General features: G+C 25.7%; 1 protein-coding gene across 1 annotated transcript; it reads left to right on the top strand.

Annotated features, from left to right (window-relative positions):
* The first annotated feature begins 1,385 nt into the window (after positions 1–1,385).
* On the top strand, positions 1,386–18,042 carry LOC145840418 (26S proteasome regulatory subunit 8). Its single transcript, XM_082947674.1, has 12 exons — positions 1,386–1,536; positions 6,525–6,702; positions 12,149–12,222; positions 12,799–12,940; positions 13,424–13,578; positions 13,930–14,079; positions 14,415–14,581; positions 15,066–15,200; positions 15,608–15,707; positions 16,117–16,215; positions 16,635–16,832; positions 17,799–18,042. Exons 1-12 carry the CDS (start codon positions 1,492–1,494, stop codon positions 17,850–17,852), a joined length of 1,497 nt encoding a protein of 498 aa, XP_082803800.1. The 5' UTR covers positions 1,386–1,491; the 3' UTR covers positions 17,853–18,042.
* Positions 18,043–20,653: the final 2,611 nt, after the last annotated feature.

Genomic DNA, 20,653 nt, shown 5'->3' with positions numbered 1-20,653 from the left:
TTTTTTAGAAATTTAAAAATTCACCTAAAATCAACAAAAAAATCTGTTTGACCCTGTTACTCTACATTTTTATAAAATTTTCCCTGGTGCAGTATTAAAGTCTAAATATTAGAATAGATTAACAATTAAATATTAACAATTTTATGACCAAAAATTAAAAAAGGGTTAGTTTTTATGTTTATTAAGGGCATAGGGGGGATTAATGCCTTTGTTTTTGAAATTTAATCTTATTTTATATAATTTTTACTAAGCTACAAAATGCTTTTTACATATTTTAGAAATTCAAAATAATTTTTGATATATACCTGGTCAAAGTTGGAGGCGACAATAGGGTCCTTATGGCTAAACGGCAAATAACTAGAAACTAAAAATCTAACTCCTCCTATGTTTTTTGAGATAACTACCTCAAATTTTCAGGAAATGTCCCTTGCAATATTTAGAAAGTTCTGTTGGAATAAAATTAAAAAAGATTCACAAATAAATATTTTATAAAAAAAAAAAAACTGTTTAGTGAAATAGTCTATTTTTGCCGTTTTAGTTTGTCTCTCCCATAAGGAACCTATTGTTGCCTCCGACTTTGATCGGCTATATCTCAAAAATTATTTTGAAATTTCAAAATCTGTAAAAAGCATCTTCTTGTAGCTTAATAAAAACTATATAGAATAAGATTAAATTTCAAAAAAAAAAGGAGTTGACCCCCTTATGCCCTCAAGGAAAAAAAAAGTTGAAAATTAAAAAAAACTTTCTTTCAATCGGTTTTTGAAACTCTTATAAAGATTAGACCAACAAAGTTTTAAGAACCTTTTTTTGTACCTTTAAGTTATGTTTTTATGTTTAAAATTCATTGTTCTTTTTTGATATTTTAACTATAAATTTGCTATATTTTATGGGTTTCCCTATAATTTTTGGAAAGAGGGGAACTCTGTTTAAAGTCTATCAGGACACTTTTTGGACTCAAAGAGTATCAACATATATAACCACAAAAATGTAAAATAAAGTTCTACATTATTTTTAGGTATTTATTTTTGATAGTATACTGTTAAACTCCTTTATATACATATTACAGTGTAGCAGTCCTCAGCAAGATCTTTTTACTTTCATAATTTTTTCAACCGTTTGTTTAACCAGTATAATTGTAAATTGACAGTAAAATTTCTAACAATCACAAATACTTACTTGAATTCATCAATCAATTATTTTTGATAATATACACCTAAACCCTTTCATACATACAGTGTATGAGACAAAAGAGCTTTAAATTTTTAATTTCAGAATACTGCATTATAGTATAAAATACTGTTTATTTATGTGCTTAACTAAAGCTAACAAAGTATTAATTAAAAATGTTATGACAACTACAAAAGCTTTCATAATTTTTCAGGTGTTTATTTGTGATAGTATACTGTTAAACCCCTTCATATACATACAGTGTAGCAGGCAAGAACTTTTTACTTTCTAAATTTTTTTCCAAACCGTTTGTTTTGTCAGTATATGGCTGGTAGGTCCAAGAAAAAAGGCACCAGTACTCCAACTAAGGTGAGGAGCTTCTTGTTTTTTAATAATTTTGTTATAAAAAAGTTACTTAGTAAGAAACTTTAGTTATTTGTGTATAATTTTGACATTTAATATAATTCATACAGTACTACAATCAAGGTTGATGATTTATTTATAGTATGTAGTTGTAATTTTAAATAATTTAAAAGAAACTTTTTACTGTGAAGTTTCTTTTCTTTTAATAAATTTGTTTTTGTAATTTTTAAAACTTATTTAGTGAGAAACTTAAGTTATTTGTGTGTAGCTTTGATATTTAATAAAATTTATGCAGTATTCCAACAAAGATTGGTAAATATTGTTTTTATTTTTAATAGTAGTATTTTTTTTATATCAAGAGAATTTTTTTGTTAATAACCTTATATTAATTATTTTAAGTTATATCTAGGTTTTATCAGCAGTATAAAGATTGCCAGCTGTTTATTTAAAACAGAGTTGCTGTTATAACTAAAACACTGAATAAACTTAATAAGTGTTTTAAAATGTTTTGATTTTTAGAAAGCAAATAAAGAGATCTCAACTAATAGAGGAAAATGAATTTATTCTTTTAAGACTTTATTTTACAAACTAAGTTTTGGTCAAAGACCTCGTCAGTGCTTGTAAAAATCTTGTACAAATAGAAATATATTTAAATAAGATTTTTTATTTAAGCACTGATGAGGTCTTTGACCAAAACTAAGTTTGTAAAATAAAGTCTTGAAAGAATAAATTCATAAGTTTTGTGTATATTAAATAAAAGTAATTAAAAATTGTTTTATTTTTTTCTTCTCACAGCAAAGTACATCTGACTCAAAGTCTCCAGTTGAAAGGAAAAAAGTAAACACAAATAGATAACAATACTAAATGACCATTATTTGCTAAACAATAGTTTTGTATCTATATAATTACAACCTTAAGTTTATCTTTATTATGCAAACTAATTATAATATGTCAATTTTTTATAAAATAAATTATGTTTCAAGTATTTTTTATAAGTACAGTTTTTTATGTAACTATTTATACAACTAAGGTAAGTAAAAATTTTTTTTATAATAATTAAAGTTGGAAATAAAAATTTGTAGTGACTTATTTAATTTTTATACATATTTTAATGAAAATATTGACATGTTAAGATTAACCAATACTCTTACCATAACATGTAAAGATTTTTAGAGTATTTTTTATTTTTACTTCAATTTTACTAAAAAAAATCTAACCACAATTATTACCAATTATCCTTTTTATCAGCATCATATTATATAAATAAGCTTATAAAAACAATTTGAATTTAAAATTAGCATAGATTGATTATTAAAAAAAACCATTAACATCTTTATGCTAAAATTTTGTTGTAACCAAAAACTCTAAATGTATCATTGCAGCTTTCATCAATAGTTTGCTTTTTTTTTTGTTTCTCTCTAACAGCAGCTTAGATTTGCACAAAAATCTCCAGTTTCTACTATAAAAAATTAATAAAAAAAAAAACTAAAAACTTGTTTGTTACCAATATTTGTGTTTGTAAAATTTCAATAAATACATACTTCAAAAAACATTCAATGTCAGTGACCTTATGAAAATTAATTTAAATTTAAGTAGTGTTTTTAATCAACTAAGTTACCAGCAGATTTTTATAGCTCTTATTTACTTGAATATTTATAGTTTTTTTACTAAACTAACGTTAAATTCAATTTTTCTTTTGTTTCTTATCTTACAGAGAGGTAGAACTGAATCAAAGTCTCCAGTTGACAAGAAAAAAGTAATAAATATTAATTAAAATAGTAAACAAACTTAAATTACTTACTTAAACTTCTTTTTAGTTTTTATGATCTTATAGCTTAAGTATAATATTTATTTTATTTTGAATTTTAAACAGCATTAAACATCTTTTGTATTATATTAAAAAATATTTAAAACCTATTACCATAAGTTTTCAGTCAAAGTTTTATGGTAATTTTAAACAGCATTAAGATGCCAAAATAAAAAACTAAGTTATTTTTTGGTACATCATAAAAACAAACAATTAAGGGCATTGGGGGTTTAATGTATTTTTTTTTACAAATGAGCATTGATTTTAAATTATAAGTAAAAATAAAAAGATTTTGATTATTTTTTATATCATAATAAAATTTCAATTAACTTATGAGACACAGTCATCTTTGTGAAAGTTTCCAATTAAAACTTATGCACCTCATATTTTTAAGAACAAATTTTCTCCATAACTTAATATACAACTAAAAATCTGTCTACCTTTAATTTGGAAGCTTAAGACCTTGAACTTTTTTGAGTTGTTCCTTAATAAATTAGAATTCTGTCTGAGCAAATTTTCATTATATACAAACATTATGACCAAAAAGTCTACTTGTTTGTTTGTTTGTTTGTTTTCAAAAAAAGTAAACATTTTAATTGTCCATTCTGATATTTATTTAAAAAACTGTAAAGATTAGATTGATTATGTCTTAAGATGATTTATCCAAAATTAAAAAAAGAGAAAGATTGGAGTAAAATAATATTTTTTAGCCATTTAGCTTGGAACTTTCATTCGAAACATGTAAAATTTTCAAACTTTGATTGCTTATGTCTCAAAAGTTGCCTGAACTTTTATAAGTGATAAAAAGTAAATGGTACCTACAGGGTTGCCAAAAAACCTGGAAAAACTTGGGAGTTAGAAAAATATTGAAAAAACCTGGAATTTCAACCAATTTTTAAATCTTAAGTAGTAAAATTTTGATTTGACGCAAAAAATCATTATATAGATAAAATTTTTTGTTGTCATCAAAATTTTTTTTGTTTCAAAAAACACATTTAAAAAAGCTTTAAGTTATCTTTTCAATTTAATAATACCAATAACATACTTTTTAACCTTAAATTTAATTTTAAACTAAAAGTAGATCCTAAAAACGCGTAACCCTGAAAACCTGGTTATGTAAAAAAATATTCACCCTCATGTCCTTAACATAAGTTGTTACATAATTTGTTCATTTATTTTTGTAACCATCAATAGAGTGACTATTTGTTTTATTGTTTTCTACCAACAGCTGCGTAGGTCCGAACCGAAGTCTCCTGTTCCCAGTTCAAAGAAAGTAAAAAAATAAAAAAGATTATGTTGTTACCAACATTTGTGTGCAAATATCATTAAACCATGAAGTTTTTGTATATCAAAAATGTCAAATACCAATGACTTTATAATTGTTGTGTAATTACTTTATGAGTTTGAACAAATAAAGTTTAAAACAAATTTAAGTAGCTGTTGCTACCAGCTAAATTAAAATTTTTACAAGTGTTATTTATACTAAAATAAAAGTTATATGTTATTTTTGTTTCTTCACACAGAGAAGAAGAACTCCCTCAAAATCTCCAGTTGATAGGAAAAAACTAAAAGTATTAAAATTCGAACTAAACTTTTATTAATTACCAATTTTTCTATAAAATCGTTAAACATAACCTGTACTGACTTGATAGTATTTAATATCAATGAGCTTTTATTGTGGAATATTTGCTTGAATTATTTAAATTAGAAAAATAATTTAATAGCTTCAAGAAAATACTAAATTTCATAAATATAAACTATTCATAAAACACAGTATTTTATGTATTTATAAAATTGCATATTTCATTCATTTTTTTTTATTATTTTTACTCTAACAGCCATTGAATAGATCTGCATCAAAGTCTAAAGTTCCCACTTCAAAAAAAGTCAAATAAAATACTAAATCATTTTTGTTACCAATACTTGGGTATGTATCATTGCAATCAAACAGTTCTTGTTTGTTAAAACTATTTATTACGTGTGACCTCATAACAGTTATTTTAATTTCTTTTTCTTCTAAGTAGTGGTGCAGATTATAAATAAAATTACAAAAAAATATTAACAGCTGTTACTGTAAGATTTAGACATTCTATAGTTTCATTTTTATTACTATAATATTTGATTTTTTTGTTTCTTCTCACAGAGAGCTAGACCTGCGTCAGAGTCTCAAGTTGAAAATAAAAAAGTAAATAATTGTAAATTAAAAATACTAAGTAAACATAAATTGGTTACCAATATTTGTCTATGTCATTACAGCTTTACAAAGTAAACCATGTTTATTTGATAGTTATGAATATCAATGAGCTTTAAAAAATCAATTTAAGGGCATAGGGGGGGGGGTTTGACATTTTTTTTACTAAAAATAACATTGAATCTTATATAAAAGCTTAAAGTACAAACTACAAGTCAGTTTTTATAGAATTGAAAAGTCTTATTTAACTTTTGAGATATTGTAATTTTTAGAAAAAGTTTTCGATACAAACATATGGACCGCAAATTTTTCAGGGTCAATTTTCATGGAAATTTAAATAATCACTAAAAATCTATCTTCTCCTTCATTTTTTGAGCTAAAGACCTCAAACTTTTAGGAAACATTCCTTATATAGTTTAAAAGACTTTTAATGTTGGAATTTTAAAAGTATGAAAAAATAAAATTTTAGATTAAAAAACAAAAAATAGTTAGTTGTAAAAATCAAGGTGGACCCCCTATGCCCTTAATTGGAATTACTAAAGCTAAGAATTACAAAAATCATCTGTAAACTATAAAAACTGTATACATTGCAAATGTATAATTATATATTATTAATAATCTAAATGAAATAATATTTAATTAAGATAACTAACACAAAATAATGTAAATGAAATACAAGATGGACAATATACAATAACAAAATTGGATAACCAAAATTACCAAAGTATACTGTTTCCTACCTTCTTCTAAGGAAAAACTTGCCTAAATACTTGAGTAATTATGTCAATTAATGGTTTTCTTTTCCAAGACTTCTATAATTTGTAAATATAAGTGCATTCATTGGCACAAGGATTTAAACCAATCAATTCTGCTTCCTTTCATCAAAGTTACCGTCTTGCACTTCAACTTTACACCAATAAAAAAAATAACAATAAATAGATAATATTATTTTCCCAATAAAAATATTAATATTAATTAATGCAATTTATCCTATAGAGACGAAGATCATCATCTAAATCACCATCTCGCACGTCAACTTTGCGCCAGTCCAAGCAACAGACCAGTCCCACGTCAGCAGCCAGCCCCAACAAGAGAGCCAAGCCCAGCCCGAGCGGCAAGGAGACAATACAGTTGGTCAAGAAGAAGCCAGAACTAGCAAAAGACATGTTGCAAGGTAAATAAAAAAGTACTTGTATGTAGTAGTTAATTCTAGTCAAAATTGAGGGAATACTGCAAAATAACATGTTGCTTAAAAATCAATAGTATGCAGCTGTTTTGTTGTTCGTAAACTACATGTATATACAAGTTACAATTATTAAAAAAAGTATATCCTGCAAAAAGGCGTGTTGTAAAGTAAATAAAAAATAACATAGCATACATATATTTTTGTGTTTGTAAATTATATTACTTAATTTTAGTAATTAAAACACTATCACAATGTTGTGGATAATTAACTTAGTGTTTAATACAAGTAATTGAAATTTACAATCAGTTTGAAAAACTCTAATATGAAGAAAGTCATGTTGCAAGGTATTTATATATTGAATTGTTAATAAATAAACATTTTTTCTAAACTACTGACTTAAGAGTCAAAAAAGTTACAGTCAAAAAAAAACTAATTTCTGCAAAAAAATATTGCAAGATAAATAGAAAATAAAAGGAAACGAATAAAATATATCCCCTTAAATTAAATAAGAGTTATAAAAATGCCATTTCTAAAAATTGAAAAAATTAAAGCTAAAATAAGTATTCTTTTACTATAGACAGTCTTTATAAGTTTGTCTATAAAGACCAAATTGGCACTTTGTAAAAGCCATTTTTTCCAAAATTAATATTGAGTCTTATACATAACTATTTATAAAAATCTTGTTATAAAAACACTCTGAATTTTTTGAAATTTAGTAAAACTCTGACATAAGCTTAGTTAAAATGGTCATAAAAAGGTGGTTGAATAAAATGTTGAGTAAAAACATTCTAATATTTATTTTAATTTATATCTTTTATTATACCTTTTATTTTAATTTGTATTAGTTGTGTCTTGAAAATATTTAAGTTCTATCAATTAGAATAGTGTTTTACTATTAAATATTAAAATATAATTTATTGGATATCAACATTTTTAATATAAATTTTGTTCTTTTCACTTGCAATAAAGAAACTTAACAAAAATTTAAAAAATTATTTGATGCTTATTGTAAACAATAACTAAAAAATACTATGTTGGGTTGTTGCACTAGAGATAAATTCTGACAAATTAAGTCTGATAAAGAGATTCAACATGGTGGGTAGTGTATAGTTAAAAATAAAACAAGATATAAAAGCAAATCAATTTGATTTAAAGAATTAAGATATCATAAAATTTGTTTTGTTTCACAAAGTTAAAAATTTTAAAAACTTATTGATTAAATTATTAGTTATTTATTTAAATTCAACAGATTCAACCATGATACATGCACAATTTAATCAAAGAAAAAATTCCACTAAATAAGTTTAAAATTCAAGACTAAAATGTCAATAATATTTTTTCAAAGGAATTTTTAGTTTATTTTTCTAAACAAAGTCAAAAGCTTAAAAAACAAAACAATTACATACATTATACATATTAAAATAAATATGGAAAAGTAATCTTTTGTATTTATATTTCTTTTGAGATAAAATGTTTAAACTTTTAGTTATTTTTTAGTTTATTATTGTTATAAACAACTTTTATATGTGTATTGTATGTAGTTGTTATGTATCAGCTTTTGACTTTGTTAAGAAAAATAAACTAAAAGTTGCTTTAAAAATATATTAATGACACTTTGGTCTTGAATTTTTAACTTTTTTAGTCGGATTGTTTCTTTGATAAAGTTGAGCATGTGTCATGGTTGAATTTGCTGAATTTGAATAAACAAGTTTTTATTTGATCAGTAAGTTTTAAATTGTATTAAGTTTAAGAAAAAAAGGCACCAATTATGTTATGTTGAAAAAAACATTTAATGGTAAATATTCTTTATTGTGAGTTTTTAAATTAACTGGAAAAGTATGAAATTAAAAAAAGGAAAAATTGGATATAATTACATGCCAATTCTTATATGTTTTCAGGCTAACTTGTCCAGCTTATTTAAGTTCATGCTTTGTTGTAGAACTGTAGATTTCATGTTGTAATTACTGCTTTTCTTAAATATTTTTTTAGGTATTTAGTCCTTTTGGTTTGATAATGATTTTTTTTTTCAGTATTCAATCTAGATAAACAGTACTTAGTAGTTTTTTTTTTGTATTTTTTATATATATAAAAAAGCTTTAGCTGACTCAGGCTAGATTTTTTGCTTGATGAAGTATAAATAAGATACCTTAAAATTTACTAAACAGTATGAAGTTTTTTTTTTTGGTTTTCAATTAGAACCAATTAGGAGCTTATATAAAAAAAAAATATGTAAACAGATCTGTGTTTACCATAAGGCATTAAATAAAATCACTTGTAAACATTAGTGTTAGGAGTACCAAATTAGGATGTAAAACTGATTTAGGATAAAATAAATTATGAAGTTAAGTATAGTTCAAATTTCTTAATGTATTGTAATGATAACTTAAAATATTGATAATGTTAAGTATGTTAAAATAAGTTAAGAGAGCATTACTAGTATTTTTAATTGCTATAACAAATAAATGAAATCTATAGTACAATATTAGTTTGATATATTTTATACTTTTCCCCTTTTTTATAAAAAATACTTGTGAAAGAGTAAAGATATAAAGATTTCATTGACATCATAAGTCATTCTTTTTACTATTAATAGCTGAAATATGTGCTTTCTTGTGAAAAATTGAAAGAAAAAAGAATTTTTGTAACATATGTGGTATTAAACTTAAATTTGTTAAATTTTAATTTTACTTGAAACATTGAAATTTTATTAAAAAATGGCTTACTCAGGCAAGTTTTTTACAAGACTCACATTAATATGGGTATTTTCCTAAACCTTAGGCTATTTTCTAGGACTTCAATCATTTTTTCTTTAAATATTATGCTTTCGGTTCTAAATCTACTAATAATGTCCTTAAGTCATTGTTATAAAGTTGGTTAGTATTCAAAACAAAATATATTTTTTTAATTTTTTTTAAGTGTTACCCAGACAGACTTTTTGCATAAAAGATTGGAAACCCTAAACAGATTAAAACAAGAATCAAGTTTAATAACAACAGGGTAGCCACTAAACCTGGAATCCTGGAAAACCCTGGAATTTGACAATTTAGGCTAATAACATGGAAAAACCTACAATTTTGAACAATATTCACTAAAAAACCTACAATTTTGAACAAGAATCACTAAAAAAACTTGAAGACCCGGAGTTAAAATTTTACATGTTGAGTAGTGAAATTTGGATTTCACACAAAAATCTATCACAAAAAAAAATTTTCTTCATCATTATATTATTTTTTTAAAAACATATTTAAAATAGTTTTACAATTTTTTTTTCAATGTTTTATACTATTTAACACAGTTTTCTACTTTTAACTTAATTGTAAATTAAAAATAGACCCAAAAGTGTGTACTTTCAAAAACCTGGAAGAAGTTTCTCTGAAACCAGTATAACATTTTTTTTTCACATTAATAAGTAAATAAATTTAAAGTTTTGATTAATGTCAAAAGATCTAACAAAAGGAAATGTTGCTAGGTAATTATAAGTACAATTTAAACTCAAGAACTTTAACTCAAGTTTAAGTTGTGTATAATTAGGTTCTTAATACAAGTATCTAAAAGTATCATTTTCTCTCCACAATAAAGTTGTATAGCTAATTGCTTAAAAAGAATTATATCCAACTTACAGACTGCTACCTTCGCAACTGATTTTTGTGAAGAATTTCATTAAAAAGTAGCAACTGTAACAGTATATCAAGCTGCATTTGATAACTGTTTAAATTTAATGAAAAATTTTGAGTTATAGTTCTTGTTCATCCAAGCGTTTAAAGAAAAAAAAAGCTAGGCTAACTTACTGATGCAAGTTTAGATAAAAAGAAAATAAAGAGCAGTCACGAGTTAACTGATGCAAGTTTGCATTACTTAATTACAGTCACATATAAACTCTCAAGCTTTTTAGAAAACAGGATTTTTTTTAGTAAACTAAAAGTTAGCTATAATATTTTCGAGTATTTATTTGTGTAAAAATAAACAACCTACAATGACAGCAAAGCACATTTCAAACTACAACTAAATATTATGTATATACGGCTTGATAATACTTCTATAATAGTAGTAAAAAAAGCTTGATAATAATATTACAGGGTTCGTGCGCGTCAGGCTAAATCAGTTTTTTTGAAAAAAGTTGAAAAACGTCAGGCTAAATCAGTTTTTTTATTTAAAAATTTGAGAATCTTAGTTTTTCTCAGTTCAAATGCTTGAAAATTTTTGATTAAAAAAAATTGAGAAATCTTTTTAAGATCAAATTGGGATGTTTTAAATATTTCTAAATAAAGATTTAATTATTAAAGACAATATCAGTCAGTATTTGTAAAAATAAATGCTTAAAACCTTTTGTTGAATCTCTAAATTTTTTTAAGAATCTTCATTATTTTGTTTTGAGTAGATTATATAAGTCATAATTATGAAAATTCATAAAAAATTACAGTTTAAACATTACAGTTAAGTTCAACAACTTAGCTGTTTGTTTAAATTTGATTACATCAGCTATGTTTTTCAGAGCTTGATTGGTTGAACTGTTTTAATTTCTAATTTAAAGGCTTTATACCAAATACTTTTTAGATTGAAACTCTTTACAGCTTATTTTTATATTTTACTGTTTGTTTTAAATTATTAGAGATAATCACAACACTTAAACTTAGCTTTAAGATATAAGTACTAATTTTTGAGGGAGTACAAGTTTTAGGTACAATTCATTTTTCTTCAAAAGAACAAAATATTAAAGGTTTTTAAAAATTTAAGTGTGAGCTTTTTAAATCTGATATGACATCAACAATCACTGTATTTATTTAGAGTTTAAAATTTATAATTATGTATCAATTTTAAGTACTAGTCAAAATACTATAATAAACATTTTTTACTTATTTTAATATTCGTGTGTAAGCATTTCATTTTAAATTTTAATAAAACACGACAATGCACGTCGTTTTATTATAAAATCTTCTGGTTATAATGTTTTTAATTAGTGCTTAATTAAATTGAACAATTGTGTTTTGTAATATATATTAAATTTTTACACTAGTAATAGATTAGATGAAACACTTATTTTAAAACTTACCACTGAATTTCTTATGTTAAGGTCATAGGGGGGTAATCACCTTTTTCACAATTTAGTCTTATTTTATTGAGTTGTAACTAAGCTATGAGTTGCTTTTTACAGATTTTTAAAGCTCTAAATATTTTTGAGATAAAGCTGGTTGAAGTCGAAGGCTACAATAGTACTAATCAATACCCCCCAATACCTAAAATGACTTTTAAAGGGGATTTTCCTTGCTTTGAAAAATTGTCAGGCTAAATTGATCTCAGTCAGGTTAAATAAGAAAAAAAAAAAATCGCGCACGAACCCTATATATAGTTGTTTGCCACCTCAAAGCTAACTATTGTTTTTTTTTTTCTTGTTTCTTATATTTAGAAATAGTTATAACACAACCACCAATGACAGCAAAGCACATTTCAAACTACAACAAGGAGAAAGGAGAGACGCAAGTCAACAAACTCTCCACATCTATCTCCAAAGTTTGTGTTTTGTTTGTCTTTGTTTTATAATATTATTTAGTTAAAATAAGTGAAAATAACAAAGCTCTCCACATCAATCTCCAAAGTTCGTGTTTTGTTTGTCTTTGTTTTATAATATTATTGAATTAAATTAAGTCAAAAATAATCAAGTCAACTAGCTCTCCACATCTATCTTCACCTACACTTATTGATAGACCATATTTAAGATTACACTTAAAATCACATATATTGAATATATGCTAACATAACTTTTTAACTAGTTAAACATTCAAACTCCTTTAATGAGCCTGGGAGTCGAACAATGTATCAAAACACAATTTTCACATTTGTAAATATATGTCATGCTTACTTTTACTAAGTGTAGTAAACATAAGAACTTCATTCTTTTTTAAGAACATTATTTTTTAAATAACAATACACTGGTTGGCCATTGAAACTACATTAATGAGCCCGGAAGTTAAGCAATATTACAAGATCTATAACTAACTCAAAACATTATATAAATAATACTACAAAATCAAAATAAAAATTTTAGGTATTTAAGTTTAAAATAATAAAGTAATCATGATAACCCAGCTTGACATTGAAACTCCGCTGATGAGCCCGGGAGTTGAGCAATACTACAAGATCAAGATACAAGATCTCCAGGCGGTTGTCAGCTTGAAAGCTCAGAACAAGAGGAGATTGGAAGCTCAGCGCAATGAGCTCAACGCCAAAGGTTTGGAGCATAAATTTTATTTTATTTATAAATATATATTTTAGATAAAAACAAGATAATATATAAGGCAAAGCGCAATGAACTCAATGCTAAATGTTTTTAGAACATTGTAAATATTAATAGGTTTTATAATAATGTTAGTTTATTTAATTTAGACTCTAGTAAGTAATCTTATAACTGGTGTTATATATATATATATTTGGTTATTTAAATTCTATGAGGTAGATGAACATAAAAGTAGTGTAAAATAAAAAATACTTGCCAAATTGTTGTAATGCGCTTAAAACCGCAGAGCCACTCTACTTACTACACTTAAAATGAAATAAACACACATATATAATGTAAATTTTTATAATTACAACTCCAACAGTGCGCATGCTTCGCGAAGAGTTGAAACTTCTTCAAGAGCATTTTGTACATTAATAATTGTAACTGTTTTGACACATTTAATACAATCTAAATAATTAATAATGCTGTTTTCAGTGCGCATGCTTCGCGAGGAACTCCAGCTTCTCCAAGAGCAGGGTTCTTACGTGGGCGAAGTTGTGAAGCCCATCGACAAGAAGAAGGTTTTGGTGAAAATTCACCCGGAAGGAAAATTCGTCGTCGACATCGACAAAAACATCAAGATGGAAGATGTTAGTTGTTTGTTTGCTTGTAATAGCTAAGAAAAAAAAATAGTGTTTCAAAAATATCTTCTGAAGATAAACAATAAAAATGAAATAAAATGCAATTTTATGTAAAACAATATATAAAGTTTCAGTATAGTAATGTAAATTTACAAGCTGTTAAAGTTAGTGACAAAACTACACGCAAACTGTATCCCAAAGTTTGAAAAACATCTTATAATTTTGCTTAATTTCACCTAAATGACTCAAAATTGTACCAAAGAATTTAATATGTATTCCATCCACTAGGTGAAACTCAAAACATGTTAATGCATAACTCAACCCTAAGTAAACAAAATCTAAACATTTCACATCTCTTAGGTGACACCAAACTGCAGGGTAGCATTGAAATCAGACTCTTACGTTTTGCACAAGATCCTGCCGAACAAGGTGGATCCACTTGTGAGTCTTATGATGGTTGAAAAAGTTCCCGATTCAACATACGAGATGGTCGGAGGTCTTGACAAACAGGTATGTTTTAAATTTATTTTGACTTTTTTTAATAGTTTTTGTTTGATAAAATTTGTAAAGTATGATTTAGGACAAATGTTAGGGACCTCTTGAGTCAAAATAAGTACAAGTTATTTATTGTTTTACAGCTTTTTATAAAAATTATATCAAAGTTTTTCAAATTGAATAACATAAAATTCTAACAGTTCTTATAACGTTGAGATCATGATTTGTAAGATGTAAAATAGATGTTTTCGTATAAGATCATTTATCAAAAACTAATGAATAAATCACAAACCATATTAAATTTTTTTTGTTAAATCTAATTATATTTAATTATATTTTGATATCAACAGATCAAGGAGATCAAGGAAGTGATCGAGCTTCCAGTGAAGCACCCTGAACTTTTCGAAGCTCTTGGTATCGCTCAACCCAAGGGTGTGCTCTTGTACGGGCCACCAGGTACCGGTAAGACTTTGCTCGCCAGGGCAGTCGCCCATCACACCGAGTGTACTTTCATCAGGTTCGTTTTTCATATGATTTGTTAGTTGTTTTGGGGTGCTTAGTAAAAATTAATCAATAAATTTTTATCCAAATTTTTAATATTTGACTTTTTTTATGAAAGCTTTTCTTTAATAAATTTTACTAAAAGTTTCTTTCGTAAGGAGCGCAAGCATTTAAATGTTAGTATTAAGCATGAGTTATTGTTTGTAAATTATTATAAGTTATTAAGTCAAAAAAGCATTTAAAATTAAAATATTTTCCAACATCTCATTTCAACAAAGTGTAGAAACTAGAGTTATTGATAAATAAGATAAAAGTAATATTTTTTTTATTCCGTACTGTACTTTACATTGATCACTAGAAATAACTCTCTGTTGATTAAAAAGCAAAGTAAATACAGCAGATAGATATCAGAGTTGTTTTGAAATAAAACGAAACTAATAGATATGAAACTTGATAATAGGTGTTGTTAAACACAACATAATAATGTTGCACTCAAACAGGGTGTCCGGATCGGAATTGGTGCAGAAGTTCATCGGTGAGGGATCGAGGATGGTTCGTGAATTGTTCGTGATGGCGAGAGAGCATTCTCCCTCAATTATTTTCATGGACGAGATCGACTCCATCGGTTCTTCCAGGTAACTTAAGTAAAATTTGAAATTTATTTATTTAGATTTATTTTATATAAAAGTTGTTAAATATTCTCGTATTATTTTCATGGATGAAGCTGACTCCATTGGTTCTTCTAGGTGTTTTAATTAAAGTTTGTTTGTATATATTGTTATGTTATATATTCTCCTTCTATAATTTTCATGTTAGAAGTTGATCCCATTGGTTCTTCTAGGTAATTAAATTATGATGTAACTTTTCAAAGTTTTATTGATGTTAATATCAGATCTAGAATGGTTCATTTAAATATTTGTGTTGAATATCACTGATATATTTACAAAGCATGATAACATATATTAAAATGTTTTTATTTGAGTAGTTCATTAAACACTATTCATAAATATAATATACACAACTAACGCATGATTAACAACAGATTGGAAGGAGGTTCCGGAGGCGGTGACTCCGAAGTTCAGAGAACGATGCTGGAACTTTTGAACCAGCTTGACGGTTTCGAAGCTCATCAGAACATCAAGGTAAATGTTGCGATGAATATATTAGTAATTTATAACAGCACTTTTTGTGTTCTTTGTCTAAAACTAAAGTAAAACAATGACTGTATTTAGCAGAACTTCAGGTTTTAGTTTAAAATAAATAAAACACTTTTTAGTCTTAAAAGTAATAAATAAACTGTTATTAGCATTTAAAATGATTGAAGTCTATTAAAGCTTATTTATAAAAATCATAGTTTAATACAAAACTCAAACTAATAATCACAAATTAAGTGTAGTTTTTAACAACTTCTCTATCAATTGTAGCTATAAGTTTTTGTATACTTTACCAGTTCATTTATTATCAGTTCATTTGTAGACTTTCAGAACTATATTAAGTTGCTTTATCCAGTAATACCACACAAATAATCATCTATGTATATTAATCTCACAGGTGATCATGGCGACTAATCGTATAGATATTTTGGATTCCGCCCTTCTCAGACCCGGAAGAATTGACAGGAAAATTGAGTTCCCCGCACCCAATGAAGAGGTTTGTTAATATTTTATATGATCAAAAAAATATGTAAAAAAAAGACTATTAATGTTTTCAAATTTTCAGAGTTACAAAAAGACTATAAAACAATCTTTCTTTTTTTAAGTAATAAAAAAAGCATTGAACTACTCAACATTCATTTTCTACATTTCTATCTAGCATTTCTATTATGTATAATAAAGAAATTTTAAACACTTCAAATATCTAAAAGGCTGCTAATTTTTAATTCTCCTAATTTATTCTAATCTTTATATCTTTTACCGAAAAGGCTTGCTTGGGTATCATAGCAATAAAATTTTACTGTACAATATAAACATTGAATTACGGTCTTTAATGATCATCAAACTTATTTGACCCATAATTTACTAATATATATAAATAAAGTAAAATAAAATAAAGTTTCAATCTTCTTACAGGCTCGCTTGGACATCCTGCGCATCCACTCACGCAAGATGAACCTCACGCGTGGCATCAACCTGCGCAAGATAGCTGAGCAGATGAGTGGCGCGTCGGGTGCTGAAGTGAAGGGAACCTGCACCGAAGCGGGAATGTACGCGCTCAGGGAAAGAAGGGTGCACGTGACCCAGGAAGATTTCCAGATGGCCGTTGCTAAGGTGAGTTGTTGTTGTTGTTAGGTGTGGTTGTTAGGGGGTGTAGTTGCTAAAGTGTTTAAGTAAAGGGTTCAGTGGAATCTAGATACGATTTAGTTGTAGGGTGCCTGTAACCCAGGAAGACTTCCAAATAGCAATTGCTAAGGTAAGTGTCTTGGTTGTTAGGGATAATGTTGTTAGTATAGGTTATAATAAAGAGTTCCGTGGTACATTATTATAAAGGAGGTTAATTTCACCCAATAAGAATTTCAGTTGCTAAGAAGAGTTGATTGGATGGTTGCTGTTAGGGTGGTTATAAGTTTAAGGTTCCAATAGCAGTTTCGGAGATTTTAGTAAAGGGTTTAGTAATATTTAGATACATTTAAGATTTAAGGGTGGACGTACCCAGGAAGATTTTAAAATTGCCGTTGCTAAGGTGCGAGTTGTTGATAGTTGTGGTTATTGTTAAGGACTTTCTTAAAGTGATCGGTAAAGTTTTAAAGTAGCCGTTGCTAAAGTAGTTTGATCGGTGACTGTTTTTAGTAAGGGATTAAACAGTTTAAATTTTGTAAGAAATTATTTTTATCAACTTGTTCTCAGGTGTTGTGTTGTTAGGGAGTAACGTTTAAAGATAATATATAAAATTAAACGCCCGTTGATGCAGCTAAACCTTCTTTTAGGGGTTATACGCAAAGTTTTTATAGACATTATACTTACTAAGTTGTAGTAAAGTTGTTGTAGATAATCTATAAAAGTATGCAGAAAGTATTAGTTATTGTAAATTTAGCTTTTCTGACAACACAGTTTTCCCCAATCATAGTTGATTGTTCTTATTTAGATAAAAGTTAAAAACATTTAGATGCTTTTTTTTTTGAAATATGTTTATAAGAATCACACAGTTAAAAGTGTACCTAAGAATGAAAATTTTGACCCAATAGTTAGTTTTTGTGTGGTTGTTTTTTATATATCAAAAATATTTTTTTTTTACAGATTATGCAAAAGGACAGTGAAAGGAACACTTCCATCAGAAAATTGTGGAAATAATTTTATTAGTTTAAAAAAACTAATTTTTGTGTTATTAAGGTTCATTTAACTGCGTTATTACTTAAAATTCTCCTGAAAATTTTTGTTGTTAAAAGTTTTATAAAAGTAGGACTCTAAAATTTTTTGTAAAATATTTTTGCTAAAAAAGTTTTTTCTTGTTCCGTTTTTATTCCTATAAATGTGTGTTTTTTAAGCTAGAAATAAATAATAAATTAATAAAAAATATAAATAATGTTTTGAGTTTTAACTGGTTTAACGAATTTAAAAAAATTATATCTATTACAGTAATAGCAGAAAAAAAAAATAATTCAAATTAAGTTAGAGATTAAAAGTGTACAAACTTTAATTAAAATAATCTATTAATTTTAAACTTTATTTCTACTGTTAAAAATAGGTATGAAATGATAGATTTAATAACTCTAAAGCCCCATTATCAACTTAATTTTATGTTAATATGTTTTATTTAAGCTAAAAAATGTATAAAATTAAAGTGAAAGTTATTAATTGCTTAAATATAACTGCATGGTTAATTTATGATTAATAATCTATTATTAATAATCTAATATAAGTCATTTGTTATGATTGGTTTTTCCTAAGCTTTAAATTTATGATGTAGCTTCAAAAATTAATTTCTTTTAGAAATAAAGTCTGATGAGTACTTTTTAAATCAGGTTATAATCGATTTTCTTCTATATCTTCAGTTTACTACATTTAGTAAAAATATGTGTTTTGTAAAAACTTATGCCAAAAAAAGGACTTTTACATACTTACAGATAGAAAATAACAGTTTTTATATAAAAATTTTGGTTCAAGTCAATCATAATATGAAAAAAATAAGTAAGCTTTTCAGATTTATCAACTACAAATAAAATTAACTGGATGCTTTTGAACAAATTTTAATGTTTTGTACTTACGGTTTAAGGTAAGAAAAACAATTAGGGTTCTTTACTGGAGTTTAACAAGTTGAAGTTCTTATTCCAAAAAACTTGAAAAATAATGATTCGTCCTGTAACTTTTTTTTAAAAAACTTATGCGCTTTACCTATAGTCTAATTCCGATGAAGACAATTATCATCGTTACAACTTTAGTAGCTTGGTATTATAGATTAGATACGTAAAACAAAACTAGTTTAGTATGTTTGTTAAATCAGGAAAAAATGAGGCATAGGAAAAAAAACTGATACATATTTTATTCTAAAGACTAATGATATTAAACAGAAATTTAAAATGCTTCATAAAATTTTAAATTAAGAAAGTGTTTGCAGTAACATGTGTTATATATGACAAAGTTACTTGGATATATTTACCATTGTCACTGTAATATTAAACTCAGTTGTAAGATACCTAAACAAATATAAAATGTTAGGTTTTTTTTAAGTTACTTTAATACTTTGAAGTGTTTTAAGTCTTAAATTGTTTAACAACTAATTCTACGCAAACTAGTTGTTTTAAATACTTATTGTGCTTGTAATTGACAACATGCAAATAACTGAAGACTAAAAATAAATTTCAAAATATAAAATAGAATAAGCTACCAAGATAGTTTTATTTAAAACGACTTTAAGATTACTAAGTCAGATTACAAGACAAGTTTGCTAAATAAGAATAAGTATGTATGTACAAAGCCTAATGAATTAATATTTTTACATACATAACCGATCAACATATAGACATTAATTAATTTAACAAAATTTTCAATTTGAATATTTTTTAATTTTTTGAAGTAATTTTAATTTAAACAAAAAGATTTATTTTTCTTTAAAACAAACTTAACGTCTACTAAGAAGTTATACAATATTAAAATTTTTTAAAGAAGAAATAATCTCCGTAATAGGAAAGTGTTGGGAAGCTAGATCTGGTGTTAATTCCATTTTCAATAACGAAAATGTACTTGTTTAGTAACGAACCATTTTCCAATAAAACCCTTTATTGTTCTAATTCTTTGCAAAATTTTCTGTGAAAATTTATTATAGGTGTTACACACTCTTGCTAAGACTACAAGTTCAAAAACTTTGGAAGTTTTTAAAGTGTTTTACATAATTTTATAGAAAACTTGTGCATATTTTATCTTTAAAAGTTGTAATTTATGCAATTTTATGCTTTTCTGCATAGTCTAACTTCCTATCGAATCAACGAAAGCCACAATAAAGTAGAAATTTATATTAAGAAAAAAAAAACTATCATTAATTAAAGAATTAATTAGAAAAATTAAAAGTTCTAGACTCTAGTGGTTATAAAACAGAAAAAATATTTCGGTATTGATAAATATTTTTTTTTATTTAGTTAAAATTACTGTACTACCTAATGTTAAAAAATAAATTAAAAGTATAAAAGTTATTAGTCTAATTACGAAACAACTTAAACTTTATTTGTTAGCAAAAAATTAAAATCAATTAAAAATTTTAGATTAGATCATAGTACTAGTAACATAGTTATTCTTAACTGTTAAACTTTGTGTTTAAAAAAAAATAAACAGCTTACTTTTACACGATAGAGGATGTGTAATGAAATCTGGGTAAATATGTCCTTTCACACAATACCTTATTGTATCACCAACAGGTATATAGTTGACTTTACAAATTAATGTAAAGTTGTAATCATCTTCAACTATAAAGGAATCATTCATTATAGAGTTTTGAAAACCGTCAATTTTGCAATCTGTTTTAAAAATAAAATTTTTCTGTTTATATTTAAAAAAAGTTTTTTTACTACTAATCTAATTATTAATTAGTTCAAAAAAGGTTTATTTAGAATTTAGATCAATATACTGGTTTTTACTGAGGTTTAGTTTTTATTAAACAA

This window comes from Thalia democratica, chromosome 7 (assembly GCF_965202585.1).
Source record: "Thalia democratica chromosome 7, ktThaDemo2.hap1.1, whole genome shotgun sequence".
Taxonomy (NCBI): Eukaryota; Metazoa; Chordata; class Thaliacea; order Salpida; family Salpidae; genus Thalia; species Thalia democratica.
The sequence above is the reverse complement of the archived record's forward strand: the minus strand, read 5'-3'. Positions and strand labels throughout refer to the sequence as shown.